We start from the raw sequence: 12,490 nt of genomic DNA, 5'->3' as shown, positions 1-12,490 counted from the left end.
AACGACTGAGCGTCAGTCCGGGAGGTGGCTAGAGAGGCCCGGAAGTGGCCTCTCGGCCCCTCTATGCCCCGCCCTGCGGGTGGTTTGCTAGTTTCGGACACTTTTGTGAGTATGGGGTGAAAGGGAGGCATCCATATGGCGCCCACTTTCTTGTGTGGGTTTAGTTCACCCGTGGCTGTCCTGCCAGTCCTGCCCTTCTTTTGTCCCCGAGTAGGGACAGAGGAGTCCTTTCCTGGCAGTGCCTTTGCAGTCTGCGGAGAGGGAGACCCTGGGGGAGGCCTTGGCAGGGGCGGGGAGGGCGCTTCTTGGCCCTAAGAACTGGTGTCGGGAGTGCTTACACCAGGCGCATTGTGATTCCCTTAACCAGTGCCTTTTCCGGGTGTCTGGGTGGCCCCTTAGAGTGTCTGGAAATAGGATTCGTGGGTCACACAGACAACACAAGCATTGAAAAAACAGGAACCGTTAAATTTTTACTCGTCCTGGAGACAAGGTCAGTTCTTTAAATTATTATGTCACCGAAGGAGAGTCAGGACTTTGGAGTTGTATTGCCTGGTTGGATCCCACCCCTACCACTTATTAGCTGTGTGATTTGGGACCAGTCCCTTAACCTCTCTGTACCTTATTTTACTGCTTCGTAAAATGGGGATTGATATCACCTAACTCACTGGGTCAATGTGAAGATTAAGTGATCTAATATGGGTAGGATGCTTTTTAAAGTACCAGGTACAGAGTAACCACAATGTAAAGATTGGCTGCTGTTATTTGTTATTTCTAATGACAGCAGCACATTGTCTTCAGTGAGTAGTGTTAATGACTGGCTTTTGTTACTGTTTTTTCTTTCTTTTTTGAATTTTGGTGTCATTTACCAGTTCTGTTTGTAATGGATGATTTCTGTATTTTAGGAAGGAAAAAATAAGATACTCTGAATATTCTATCCCAAAGCGAAAACTCAAAGTGGTTTGGTTTGTGTGTTGTGATGTCCCAGGGACAAGCTCTCTTATTTATTTTGCAAAGGAGAAAGGAAGTGTTGTGGAAGAAGGCAGTTTATTTTACTTAAGGGGATTGAAAAAGAGTCCAGAAAGGAGAGGACATGTAAGTTGGGCTTCTGGGCTTGAGTGCTGTTTACTCTGAAGATACATGGCAGCATGTAGGAAATACTTATTAAGAGCATAGTTAAGTTTGGTAGGGTAGCTGTTGAGCTCTTGCAAATTCAGGGTATCTTTATGCCTTTTTAAAAAATAGATTCCTCTGTTGAATGTACATAGTCTGGAAGACACAAGTATCTGAGCCCTATCGGAGCTCCCACTGGCCCCTTTGGCTGAGTGGTCTGAACAATGACACCTACATGACCATTCAATATAGTCCCTTAGTTCATTTGTGGAGAGAGGGTCACCAGTTGGTTGTGATCAGAAATAGGTGCTTATCTGGAATTAAAGCATTAGTGATTTTAGGCAGGAGAAGGCCTTGGTTAGGTATTTTAGAGCACACTCTCTGGTGGCAGCCTGAAAGATGTAGGAAGCTGGGTGGGTTAAAAGTACTTAATTAGGCTAGAGACAAAAATGAGGACCTGAGCCATGCTGATAGCAGGGAGAATAGATTGAGAGACATTCTAGGGGTAGAATAGATTGGAACAAGTGATCCTTGTAGCAACTAGAGGTAATCAAATGATTCTAAAGAAGCCTAGTGACTAGTTGCTGCTGTACTAGGGAATATTTTACTGGAGAAAGAATAGATGAGGCAGCAAGAAAATCAGCCTGGGTCAGGGCATACTGAGTTGTGTTTGTTTGCAAAATTTCCAGGTAGAAGTGTCTGGGAGGCAGCTCAAGATAGAAATCAAGATTTGTAGAGGAAGGGGGGTAACTAGGTGACTGAACCTAGGTTATATTCTCAGAGCTCTACCACTGAGCTATACCTTCAGTTCCTTTTTAAAAATGTGTAGTTTACTAAGATCACCTACACACACAGAAATGTGTAGTTTACTAAGATCACCTAACTAGTAGGCGGTCAAATCGGTTTATGAACTCAGGAAACGTAGCTTGAAAGTGTGCATCTAACCAGACTGTAATAGAACTCTGGGAAGAGACAGGAAGGATGAAAGCAGGACAGAATTCAGGTCCCTGAATCCAGGGAAAGTGAGTTTCTGGAAGTAGATACCAGCATCAGCCTGGTTGATTTAGAAAAAGCCATGAAAAATGGAAACAGAAGGAAGTATCCCTGGTTACTTCTGCAGGAGAAATTTTAATGGCTTTCTTCCTGGTTTTCTGTGTACAGTGTGTTGAAGGCTAAGTGGGAGCTTAGGACCAGAGTCCAAGTCTGGAAGACTTTCTTTTAAGAAGTTTGGACTTGAAGGGGAGTAAAGAGTGGCAGATTAAAGGAGTGGCAAGGATCGGGGCAGCCACTGCTCTGTTCAGGGCAAAAGCTTGGTGATATTCTTTGATATTTCTTAGAGAAACAGAAGATCCTCCAGTGCAAAGTTCAAAGAAGTCTGGGGGAATTTTTTTTTTTTCACCAAGATGAACCCAGGGGCACTTTACCACTGAACCACATCCCCAGCCCTTTTTATATTATATTTAGAAACAGGGTTTCACTGAGTTTCTTAGGGCCTTGCTAAGTTGCTGAGGCTGGCTTTGAACTGGAGATCCTCCTGCCTCAGCTTCCTGAGCCACTGAAATTGTAGGTGTATGCCACTGTGCCCATGGTCTGGGGAAATTCAACTTTCTCATCTGAATGTAAGTTAATTTTCTACCAGTTGTTTGTATGAGCCTCACAATCAGAGAAAAAAATTCAGTTTTATTTCTTTTGCCACAGGGCCTGCCATCTTTTCTTTCTCCTCCTAAATGTAGCTCCTTGACCACAGGGACCTAGTATTTATTTCCTATTGCTACACAGCAATTTGCCAGATATTTATAACTTAAAACTTATTATTCCCAGTTCTGTAGGTCAGAAGGCCAGGGAGGCTCAACTGAGTTGTCTGTTTAGGGTCTTCCAAAGTCAAGATGTTGGTAGAGCTGAGCTCTTATTTAGAGGCCACTTAAAAGCTCATTAAGGTTATTGGTAGAATTAAGTTCCTCCTGATTAGTCTGGTAAATCTGAGATGATATCTCATCATACTCAAAGTCCTGGGAATTAGAACAGCTAATCCTTAGGGTCATCTTAAAATTCAGTCAACCACAGACCTGGTTGCTAATGGGATCATTCTGAGCTAATCACTGAGAGAAGCTTCCTAGAGTCCAAAGTAGCCTGCTCTTTGCTGAAAGTTGGTTGCACCAGCATCAGTTTAAATCTGGATTAGTGAGTGCCTTGGAGGGTGTCCACATCCATTCCAAGGACATCCTTTGAGGATCTTAATGTGGGGTTCAGGTTTGGAGTGGTTCAGAGGATGTAGCTGCAGAGGCACTTGAACCTAGGAAATCTCTGCAACTGCTCCTTGGCAACATCCCCAGGCACCTGAGCATGAGAGGAGGGCACTCTTAGCAAATTGAGTAACTAATAATCATTTTCACCTTACAGGAATTTCCAAAAGTACAGCTTGCAACTACAGTGAGGCCCATATTGCCTTGGCTAAGAATGGCTAGAGAGTCGAGGGAAAGCATAGCCCTGGATGACCACTCTGCAGACGACCAGATGGGGCTTCTGGTCATAAAGGTGGAGGAGGAAGAGGCTTCTGCCTTTGCAGAGGAAGCCAGTTTGCCCTGCAGCCCCCACCAGGGCAAGGAACACTGCCGCCAGCGCTTTCGTGCTTTCTGCTACCCAGAGACAGCAGGACCCAAAGAGGTGCTGAGCCAGCTCCGAGAGCTCTGCCGACAGTGGCTGAGGCCTGAGATGCACAGCAAAGAGCAAATCCTGGAGCTACTGGTGCTGGAGCAGTTCCTGACCATCCTGCCCAGGGAACTGCAGAATTGGGTGCGAAAGCAGCATCCAGAGAGTGGGGAGGAGGTGGTGGTACTGTTGGAGTATTTGGAAAAGCATCTGGATGAGCCCACACTGCAGGTAGAAAGAACAGGTTTAGTATCTGAGAGTTATAGTCTGTTCCTTCCTGAAGATCAGAGTGAGGAGCATTCCTTTAAGATCAGGAGTTCTGTAACTTTTTGTACTGTGAACCAGTTTAGCAATATTCTGGACCCCTTCTCAGAATATAAAGGAAAATATAAAGGAATACAAAACAACTCCATTGTATTGATAAACATTTAGCAAAGTATTAAATTTGTGATGAAGCTGTATATATGCCTTTTTAAAAAATTAATGCACTAAGTTAATAAGACCTAAGGACGGGGCTTGAAGATTTTTCTGCCGGGAAAAATCTGCAATTTCTGTTGAGGACAATCTTGCAACTACTTATACCACATTGGTTTGTTGCTTTCATTTACAATTCAAGTAAATACTACATTTTTCTTAGAGATTCATAAAAATAAATAAATAAGATTAATTTTTTTCCTGTCCAAATTCATAGACCATTTGGGATGGAATCCATAGACCTTTGCTTTTGAACCTCTGGTAGAAAATGGGTTCTTACCTCCATCTTCTGGCTTGTTTTATGAGGCTGTTTCATTTTTGCATTATCCAAGTCCTTGTACACATTCCTTCAGAGAACATTTGGCCAGAGCCTTTTAACCAGTGACTAGGAGACCAAAGTTCTTGACTTGGATCTATTGCACTGAGCTCTATAACAGAAAGTCATTTCAAGTCTCTTAACTTATTTATAAAGGATGTGGGAATTTCTGAGTTACACAAAGAAAGTGACTTGGAAAATATAATTTAAAAAATTTTTTATAGTTGTAGATGAACACAATACCTTTTACTTTATTTTTATGCAGTGCTAAGAATCGAACCGAGTGCTTCACACGTGATAGGCAGTTGCTCTAGCACTGAACCACGAACCCAGCCCAGAAATTAGCCAGCCAGATCCTGTGTTGGTTGATTTCACATACTGTAATCTTACTTGTTCCAAAAATTCTTCAAGCTAAAAATTATTAGACTCATTTTTTCAGATAAATAGTTTGGTTTTTTTTTAGAATTTCTCACCAGTTTCCAAAGTGCTTTCATAAACGCACAAATGTATATAATGAGGGGACATAGATTTAAGAACATGACTCTGGTGCCATTCTGCCTGAACTCCCATCTTAGCACTTATTAGTCACTTATTAGCCAATGACAATGGGCAAACTGCTTAACCTGTCTCAGTTTCCTCATAAGTAAAATGAGGATAAATAATAGTATGTCCCTTTTAAGGCAGTTGTTATTTTATAGTACTTTTATATACAGTGCCAGGCTTATAAAAAGTGCTATAGAAGTATTTGATGAATAAATGAAAATAAAAACAAATGAATGACTTCTAGGTCCCAGGTGGTGACCAGGGGCAAGAATTGCTCTGTTGCAAGGTGGCACTGTGGACACCAACCCTAGAGTCACAAAATAGCCAATTTCCACCAGTGAAGACTCTGCTCAAATGTGAATCTTTGCAATGCCAGCCCTTACAAGATAGAGGTGAGTATTATCTTCTGGCCTGTATGAATTCTACAGATCTCATCCAGTTTCACTGAAGGTTCACCTAGAAGATCCATTTACATGTTCGTCCTTGATCAATCCTATTTTGAGACTAAGACTAAAAGGGAAATTGCAAACACAATTGTGGAAATCTTTCCAAGTCTCAGCATCATGAATAAGATTTTACTAAAATTTGGGTATGGAAAGAATTTTCTCTAAATACATTTAATGTGAATTACAGAAAACTCTTATGTTGTAGCCAATGTTGTTGGCACTGGGGATATAGCCATCAGTGAGACAAACATTGCGCCAATGGAGTTTCCATTCTATTGTAGAATATGGCAAATATACAATTAATAAAACAATTTAGTAGTAAGTCCTGCGAAGAAAATAAACAAATCTATAGCGCCAGCCAAAATATCCCAGTTTAAAGACTATTACAAATTAAAGGCTCTAAATTTTCTAAACCCTGGGTCTGCTATTTAAAAAAAAAAAAAAAAAAAAAAAAAAACCATGAAATTTACTCCAGAGGAAACAAATATATGCTGTCTGGTGTTCTCTCAAGTTCCCTGAACGTGTGTAGGTTCTTGTGATACATGACACTGGGACACATCAGACAATGTGCAATCTTTATTTCTCAACAGAGGTTCTAGCCTAAACCAACTGCTTTTCCCCCTTTTACTGTTTGCCTCCTATAAGGAAACCTGAAGTTCTTTTTCATGTTCTGTCTCTTGAACCAGAGTCCCATTTCTGCTTTTCTGGGTCTAACCTTATTTGACGACTCTTAGTTTTTCAAAACCAAAGCAGAATTCACTCTCACAGCTACTAATCAAAAATCCCATTGTTTTTCCCCTCCCTAACAAAATTCAAAGGATCCTCCAATGGAAAGCTTGTGTATGTGTGTTTGGTTGGGGGGGGGGTTGTTGTTCCTTTCATTTTACTATTCCTTACAAGGGTCCTTTTTGCATGCTTTTTTTTTTTAAATGTCTACAGAGCACACCAGATGTCTTTAGCCCTAGAATTGGAGCTGTTGGGATCAGGCACTTTGGAAAAGTATATGCTTTGTATAAACTTGTTTGGCAGAAATTTATTAATCCAGGTTTTGAACTTGGATTTCACAAGGCAGAAAGTCTGACTGCCAAGGTAGATCTAATCCAGAGTATCTTTCCTTCTTAGTTGCCCAGGGAGACAGCTGCAGAGAAGACACCATGTTAGCTGCCAGGCTCACTCTAGAGTCCCGGGTGAGCTAGAGCCCCTCATCTTTCCCCAGTCCCTTTTACTATTGTACTTCGTAGGGCATTCCCTCCCTATGTACCTCACTAATGTCCTGACCCTAAATGCTCCACTCATATCCTAGGTGGGATATGAATTAGTGACTTGGGGAGTTGTCTATGCTTCCTAGATGTTCCCTACTGCGTTTGATCAATCACTTCTGTTGCTATAGGGGATGCTGAAAACAGAAGATGTAGACTTGACTCTGACCCCTGAGTGGACACAGGTGAATTCATCTCAGGTGAATCTCTACAGACATGAAAGGCAGGAAAACTGTGACAGCCTGATCTCCCTGGGTAAGACTAACTTCTCCCAAGGTTCCTTGGCATCTTTTGTGTATCAGAAAACCTGTAATTCTGTTAGGTTGGTAGAAGCTATTGATCTCATTATGTTTGGATTCAAAACCACCATTTGAAACCCTATTACTACACTTAACTTATGTTTTTTTTTTTTTTTTTTTTTGGTGTGTGTGTGTGTGTGTGTGTGTGTGTGTATGTATATATGTGTGTGTGTGTGTATATATATATACACACACACATATATATATATATATATATATGATTTAAAAAATTTTTTTAGGTGTAGGTGGACACAGTATCTTTATTTTATTTGTTTATTTTTATGTGGTATTGAGAATTGAACCCAGTGCCTCATACATGCTAGGCAAGTACTCTACCACTGGGCCACAATCCCAGCCCCTTATTAATTCCTTCTTAACTTACCTTCTTTACTGCCTTGTCAGTGGTTTAGTTACACTAAGGGACTAGAATCTCTACTACAATTCTGGTTTATACGAGATGCCAACAAATATGGCTGGTGGTATAGCTCAAATGTAGAATGTTTGCCTAGCATGCATGAGGTCATGGGTTTGATCCCCAGCAGTGAGGGGGAGGGTGATTTCTTTTCCTTCCCTTCCTGTTCCTATCCCTAACTAAGGGGGCAGAGACTTTTCAGGAAATGGGCCATGAGTCATAGAGCAGGAGAGTTAGAAGCTACCTTAGATGTTGACTTCAGATCCTGAAGGGTTACCTGACTTGTCAGAGGTCTATAGCTGACAAGTTGGGGCTTCAACTTAGATATCCTGGTGCTGATGCCTGTTCTATTTGGGAACTGTATCTCTACCTAGGGCACATTCCAAGATAATTGCCCTTGTCTTTGGTCAGTGCGCAATTAATGAGTCTCCACTTTGGATATTTCAACACTTCAGAAATCCTTTCATTTACCCTGTTCATTGTCGCCTTCCACTCAGCTTTTTATTTTTTAATTTTTTTAATGTTTTTAGTTGTAGGTGAACACAATACCTTTATTTATTTATTTTTATGTGATGCTGAGGATTGAACCCAGTGCTTCACACATGCTAGGCAAGTTCTCTATCATGGAGTTACATCCACTTAGTTTTTTCAGTATCTAATTCTAGATGTATAGCCCTGGGCTGGGGATATAGCTCAGTTTGTAGAGTGCCTACCTCGCATGCACAAGGTCCTGGGTTCAACCCCAGCACCACAAAAAAAAAAATAGATGTATAGCCTTGCCCTTACCATTCTTACTGCTTAGAGACCATCCCTACCCCATGTATCTGCAGCACAGTCCTTGGGCCACCTTTTCTTCACTCATTTCATTCCCAATTGTACCCATCTTCCAATGCCCCCATTCTCATTCTCAGGTCTCCCTCCCTAGCACTCTTTATTTCTATCCTTATTCCTGCCCTTAAGTCTTCTTCCTTGGCATATATAGACCTCTGTAATGCTAGTTTCCTGGTACTCATCACAGAGCTTTCTTCCCATGGCACAGCACAATTAACAGTTGCTGGCCTTTGTTGTTTCAGCTGGTGAAATGCAGACTAAGATTGGGGATTTGCCTCTAGCTGAGGAACATCCAGAAGAAGATCCTGGGAAGGTACCATGCCACCAGGGTGAAGATGTTGCCCAAATGCCTACATATGCAGAAGCTAGTGAACAGGAGGCCAGATTACACAGAAAGCAGAAAAATGCCACAGGGAGTAGGCGACACGTTTGCCATGAATGTGGAAAAAGTTTTGCTCAAAGTTCAGGCCTGAGTAAGCACAGAAGAATCCACACTGGAGAAAAGCCCTATGAATGTGAGGAGTGTGGCAAAGCCTTCGTTGGAAGCTCTGCCCTTGTCATTCATCAGAGAGTTCACACTGGTGAGAAGCCATATGAGTGTGAAAAATGTGGCAAGGCCTTTAGTCACAGCTCAGACCTAATCAAACACCAGAGAACTCACACTGGGGAGAAGCCCTATGAGTGTGATGACTGTGGAAAAACCTTCAGCCAGAGCTGCAGCCTCCTTGAACATCACAGAATTCATACCGGGGAGAAGCCATACCAGTGCAACATGTGTGGCAAGGCCTTTAGGCGGAGTTCCCATCTCCTGAGACATCAGAGGATCCACACTGGGGAAAGAAATATTCAGGAACCTGACTGGGAAGGTCAAGGCAGAATGGAAAGCCAGTGGGAAAATGTTGGAACTCCTGTGTCTTATAAGTGTAATGAATGTGAAAGAAGTTTTACTCAGAATACAGGCCTTATTGAACATCAAAAAATTCATACTGGGGAGAAACCCTATCAGTGTGATACATGTGGAAAAGGCTTCACCCGAACTTCATACCTTGTTCAACATCAAAGAAGCCATGTAGGGAAAAAAATTCTGTCTTAGTGACCGGTGCTGTACATACTAAAGTTGGAGTTCATTTGTCATTAAACTGAAGCCAGCCTGGAGCCCTTACTGGTTACAGAAGTTTGAGGCTGGGGTTTTATTTACCAGTGCATCATCAAGTATTAGAAAATATAATCTGGCTGAGATACATTATCTTCCACATTCCACTTAGTTTTTTCTAACAAGGTTATTGGAACGAAACTTATTTATAGGAAGCTATGGGAGAGTTGTTTGGAATTAAATTGATTTATCCATTGGAATTAAATTGATTTCCAAACTGGTTAATTGCTCTCAGCAAGCACTTTATGATGTCTATTTTTTTTTTGGGGGGGGGGTGCATGATTATGATCTGGGGGCTTGCTTCCCTGACCAATTCTTTTTTACTATAATGAATCTTTGATGCTTGGTCAGATTTGTGAGATCTTACATCCTTCTCTGTGCCTTCTACACAGGTGCTAATAAACATTCATTAAATGTACCAGTGAGATTACCTACATAGCTCTGAAATCTGATATTGTCTAGATTTCTATGGAGCTTCACACTAAGGCCTTTTGTGATTGTATCTAAAGAATTGATTCTGAGTCAATATAGTACGTTTTCTGAAAAGTACATAGAATTGGCAGAGCAGGGATAAAGATGGGGTTACCATGATAGAATTTACATTTCTTTACATTTTCTTTTTTTTTTTTATTTAGGTAAGAATGCCTTAAATGGCTTATTGTTGAATCATTGTGAATATTTGCCATCTGTGAAATTTTATTATTTTTCTCTGATGTTAATTTTGCTAACTCTTGAGGGAGAAAACTTTTCTGTTCAGGTAATTTTTTTTCTTTTGGGTACTAGGAATTGAACTCAGGTGCACTCCACCACTGAGCCACATCCCCAGCCCTTTTTTTGTATTTTATTTAGAGACAGGGTCTCACTGAGTTACTTGGCACTTAACCTTTGCTGAGGCTGGCTTTGAACTTGTGATCTCCCTGCCTTAGCCTCCTGAGATGCTGGGATTACAGGCATGCACTACCACGTTTGGCTAAAAATGATAAATTTTTTAAGGCTTAGCTTCTTAGATTTTGTCAATTGTTTATCTTGGGCCTAAATCAAGATCCCCTCAAAGCTATAGATAGATATACTATACTGCCTCCTCTCCCTTCCAACACATACTGTACAATAAATTGCAGAAAACTTATCCCTCCTGAGGCATTTCCTCCAGGTCAGTGGATTTGCACCAGATATTTAAAATATTCATCACTTATGGTTTCAGAACTCCAATATCAGTGTGCAACAGGCTTCGTCTTATATATTTATTCCCAACTGCATAGTAACAGCTCCTTAATTATTTATGATTAGAACTTTAACCATAAGTTATCTACTTGATCAGGTTATCTGCTTTTTCCTTAAACACACCTCATAGAACATTCCTTTTTCTTCTCATGATGGTCAAGGTTTCAGTATTGTGAATTTAAATGAGAAAACTTTTTTAGTCAGCATTATAGTGGTATTTACCAGGTATATTTTAAATGGAGTTGTTTCTACAAAAGTATATCCAGATGACTGGAGTCTTGCAAGTATTTTGCTAGTGCATCATTTATTATAGAAACATGCATTCATTACTGCATTTATTTACATTTCTCACTTGGATTCTGGCACCAACAATCTCTATATCAGTCTAAGATTCTGGAATTCTTCAGATACTGCAAGGTTTTCTAATCATCTTTTGCAATTAAGATTTGGGCATTGTGATACATTCTCTTCTGCTAAGTGCATTTTGTTCATTAGGAATTGACTCATTATCCAAAATCCTTTGCAGATCAATCCAGGTCTCTGTTTTTATGTCAGTTTCTAAGACTTGGTACTTCAGGGTTTTCAGGGATGTAACAGACACAAATCTAATAAAACCTAATGTAAATTATTTGTATTACGGAAATAAACCGTATTAACTTTGTTTGATCTTTTTGGTTGGAGGGGAGTGTAGTACTGGAGATTGAACCCAGTGTTTACTAGGCATATACTCTACCAGTAAGCTATATCCCCAGCCCAATGAGTAACTTATTAAATCAGTAAAAATGCATTGTATGAGATGGATGTGGTGTTGCAAGTGTGTAATCCCAGTAGCTCAGGAGTCTGAGGCAGAAAGATCATAAGTTCAAGGCCAGCCTGGGCACTTTAGCAAGACCTGTCTCAAAAAATGAAAGGGGTAGAGATGTAGCTCGGTGATAAAGTACCCTTGGTTCTGATTGCCAGTATCAGGGGGAAAAATGCATTGCATGATTTCCGGACTTCCTAGATATATATTAGGATCTGCAGAGAAATAGAATACATGTATGTGTATATCTAATTGTGTATGTTTATTGTAACAAATTGGAGACCCATGTGAATAAGCCAGTGGTGTGAGTTCCAGTCTGAAAACTGTTTCAGTTTGAATATGAAGGCTGAAAAGGACCAATGTCCCAGGATATAATTCAGTAGTAAAGCTCTTTCCTAGCATACAAAGCCCTGGTTTCAATCCCCAGTGCCTCAGGAAAAGTAAGTAAAAACTAAGATAACTTTTCAACATGTTCCCCACTTTTGATTTCTAGTTCTTTTCATTTGGCAGTCCTGGGAAAGATGTTTGACAGCCTCAGGATAGAGAAGACTGGCATGAAGCTGAGAGACAAATGACTGACTCATCATTATCCATTATCCAGGATATCCTCAGCATCTAGCAGAATCTTGTTGAATGAATGATTCTAAAAATTGGCTAATTCTATTTGTTCTTTTGTATTAACATAAAATTGCCTGGCACTTACTGCTAAAGACCAAAGTGTTTACATTCCTATTTCCAGAAATAAAATTTTTCCATATTTCTAAGCAAGTTATGTGTTTTACAGCTTGTGTTAGGTCAGCTGATGAAGAATCAAAAGTTGAACAAGCAGTCTCTCTCTTCCCTTGGAGAGCATGAAAACTTCACTTTCTTCACCTAAGGTACTTTTTCCATGACTGTCCTCATTTTATTGTCAACTTATTATGGTTTGGATATGAGGTGTCTCCCAAAAGCTCATGTGTGAGACAATGCAAGAAA

The 12,490-nt window shown here is 40.6% G+C and overlaps 1 protein-coding gene across 1 annotated transcript; it reads left to right on the top strand.

Annotated features, from left to right (window-relative positions):
* Positions 1-12,283, top strand: LOC101970708 (zinc finger protein with KRAB and SCAN domains 3). The gene is given in 7 exon segments (XM_040282231.2): positions 1-105; positions 3,511-3,990; positions 5,337-5,484; positions 6,661-6,725; positions 6,929-7,052; positions 8,582-9,418; positions 9,421-12,283. Coding segments are annotated over 7 exon segments (1,758 nt in total). The 5' UTR covers positions 1-63; the 3' UTR covers positions 9,483-12,283.
* The last annotated feature ends 207 nt before the right edge of the window (positions 12,284-12,490 follow it).

Source organism: Ictidomys tridecemlineatus, chromosome 8, assembly GCF_052094955.1.
Source record: "Ictidomys tridecemlineatus isolate mIctTri1 chromosome 8, mIctTri1.hap1, whole genome shotgun sequence".
NCBI lineage: Eukaryota > Metazoa > Chordata > Mammalia > Rodentia > Sciuridae > Ictidomys > Ictidomys tridecemlineatus.
The sequence above is the reverse complement of the archived record's forward strand: the minus strand, read 5'-3'. Positions and strand labels throughout refer to the sequence as shown.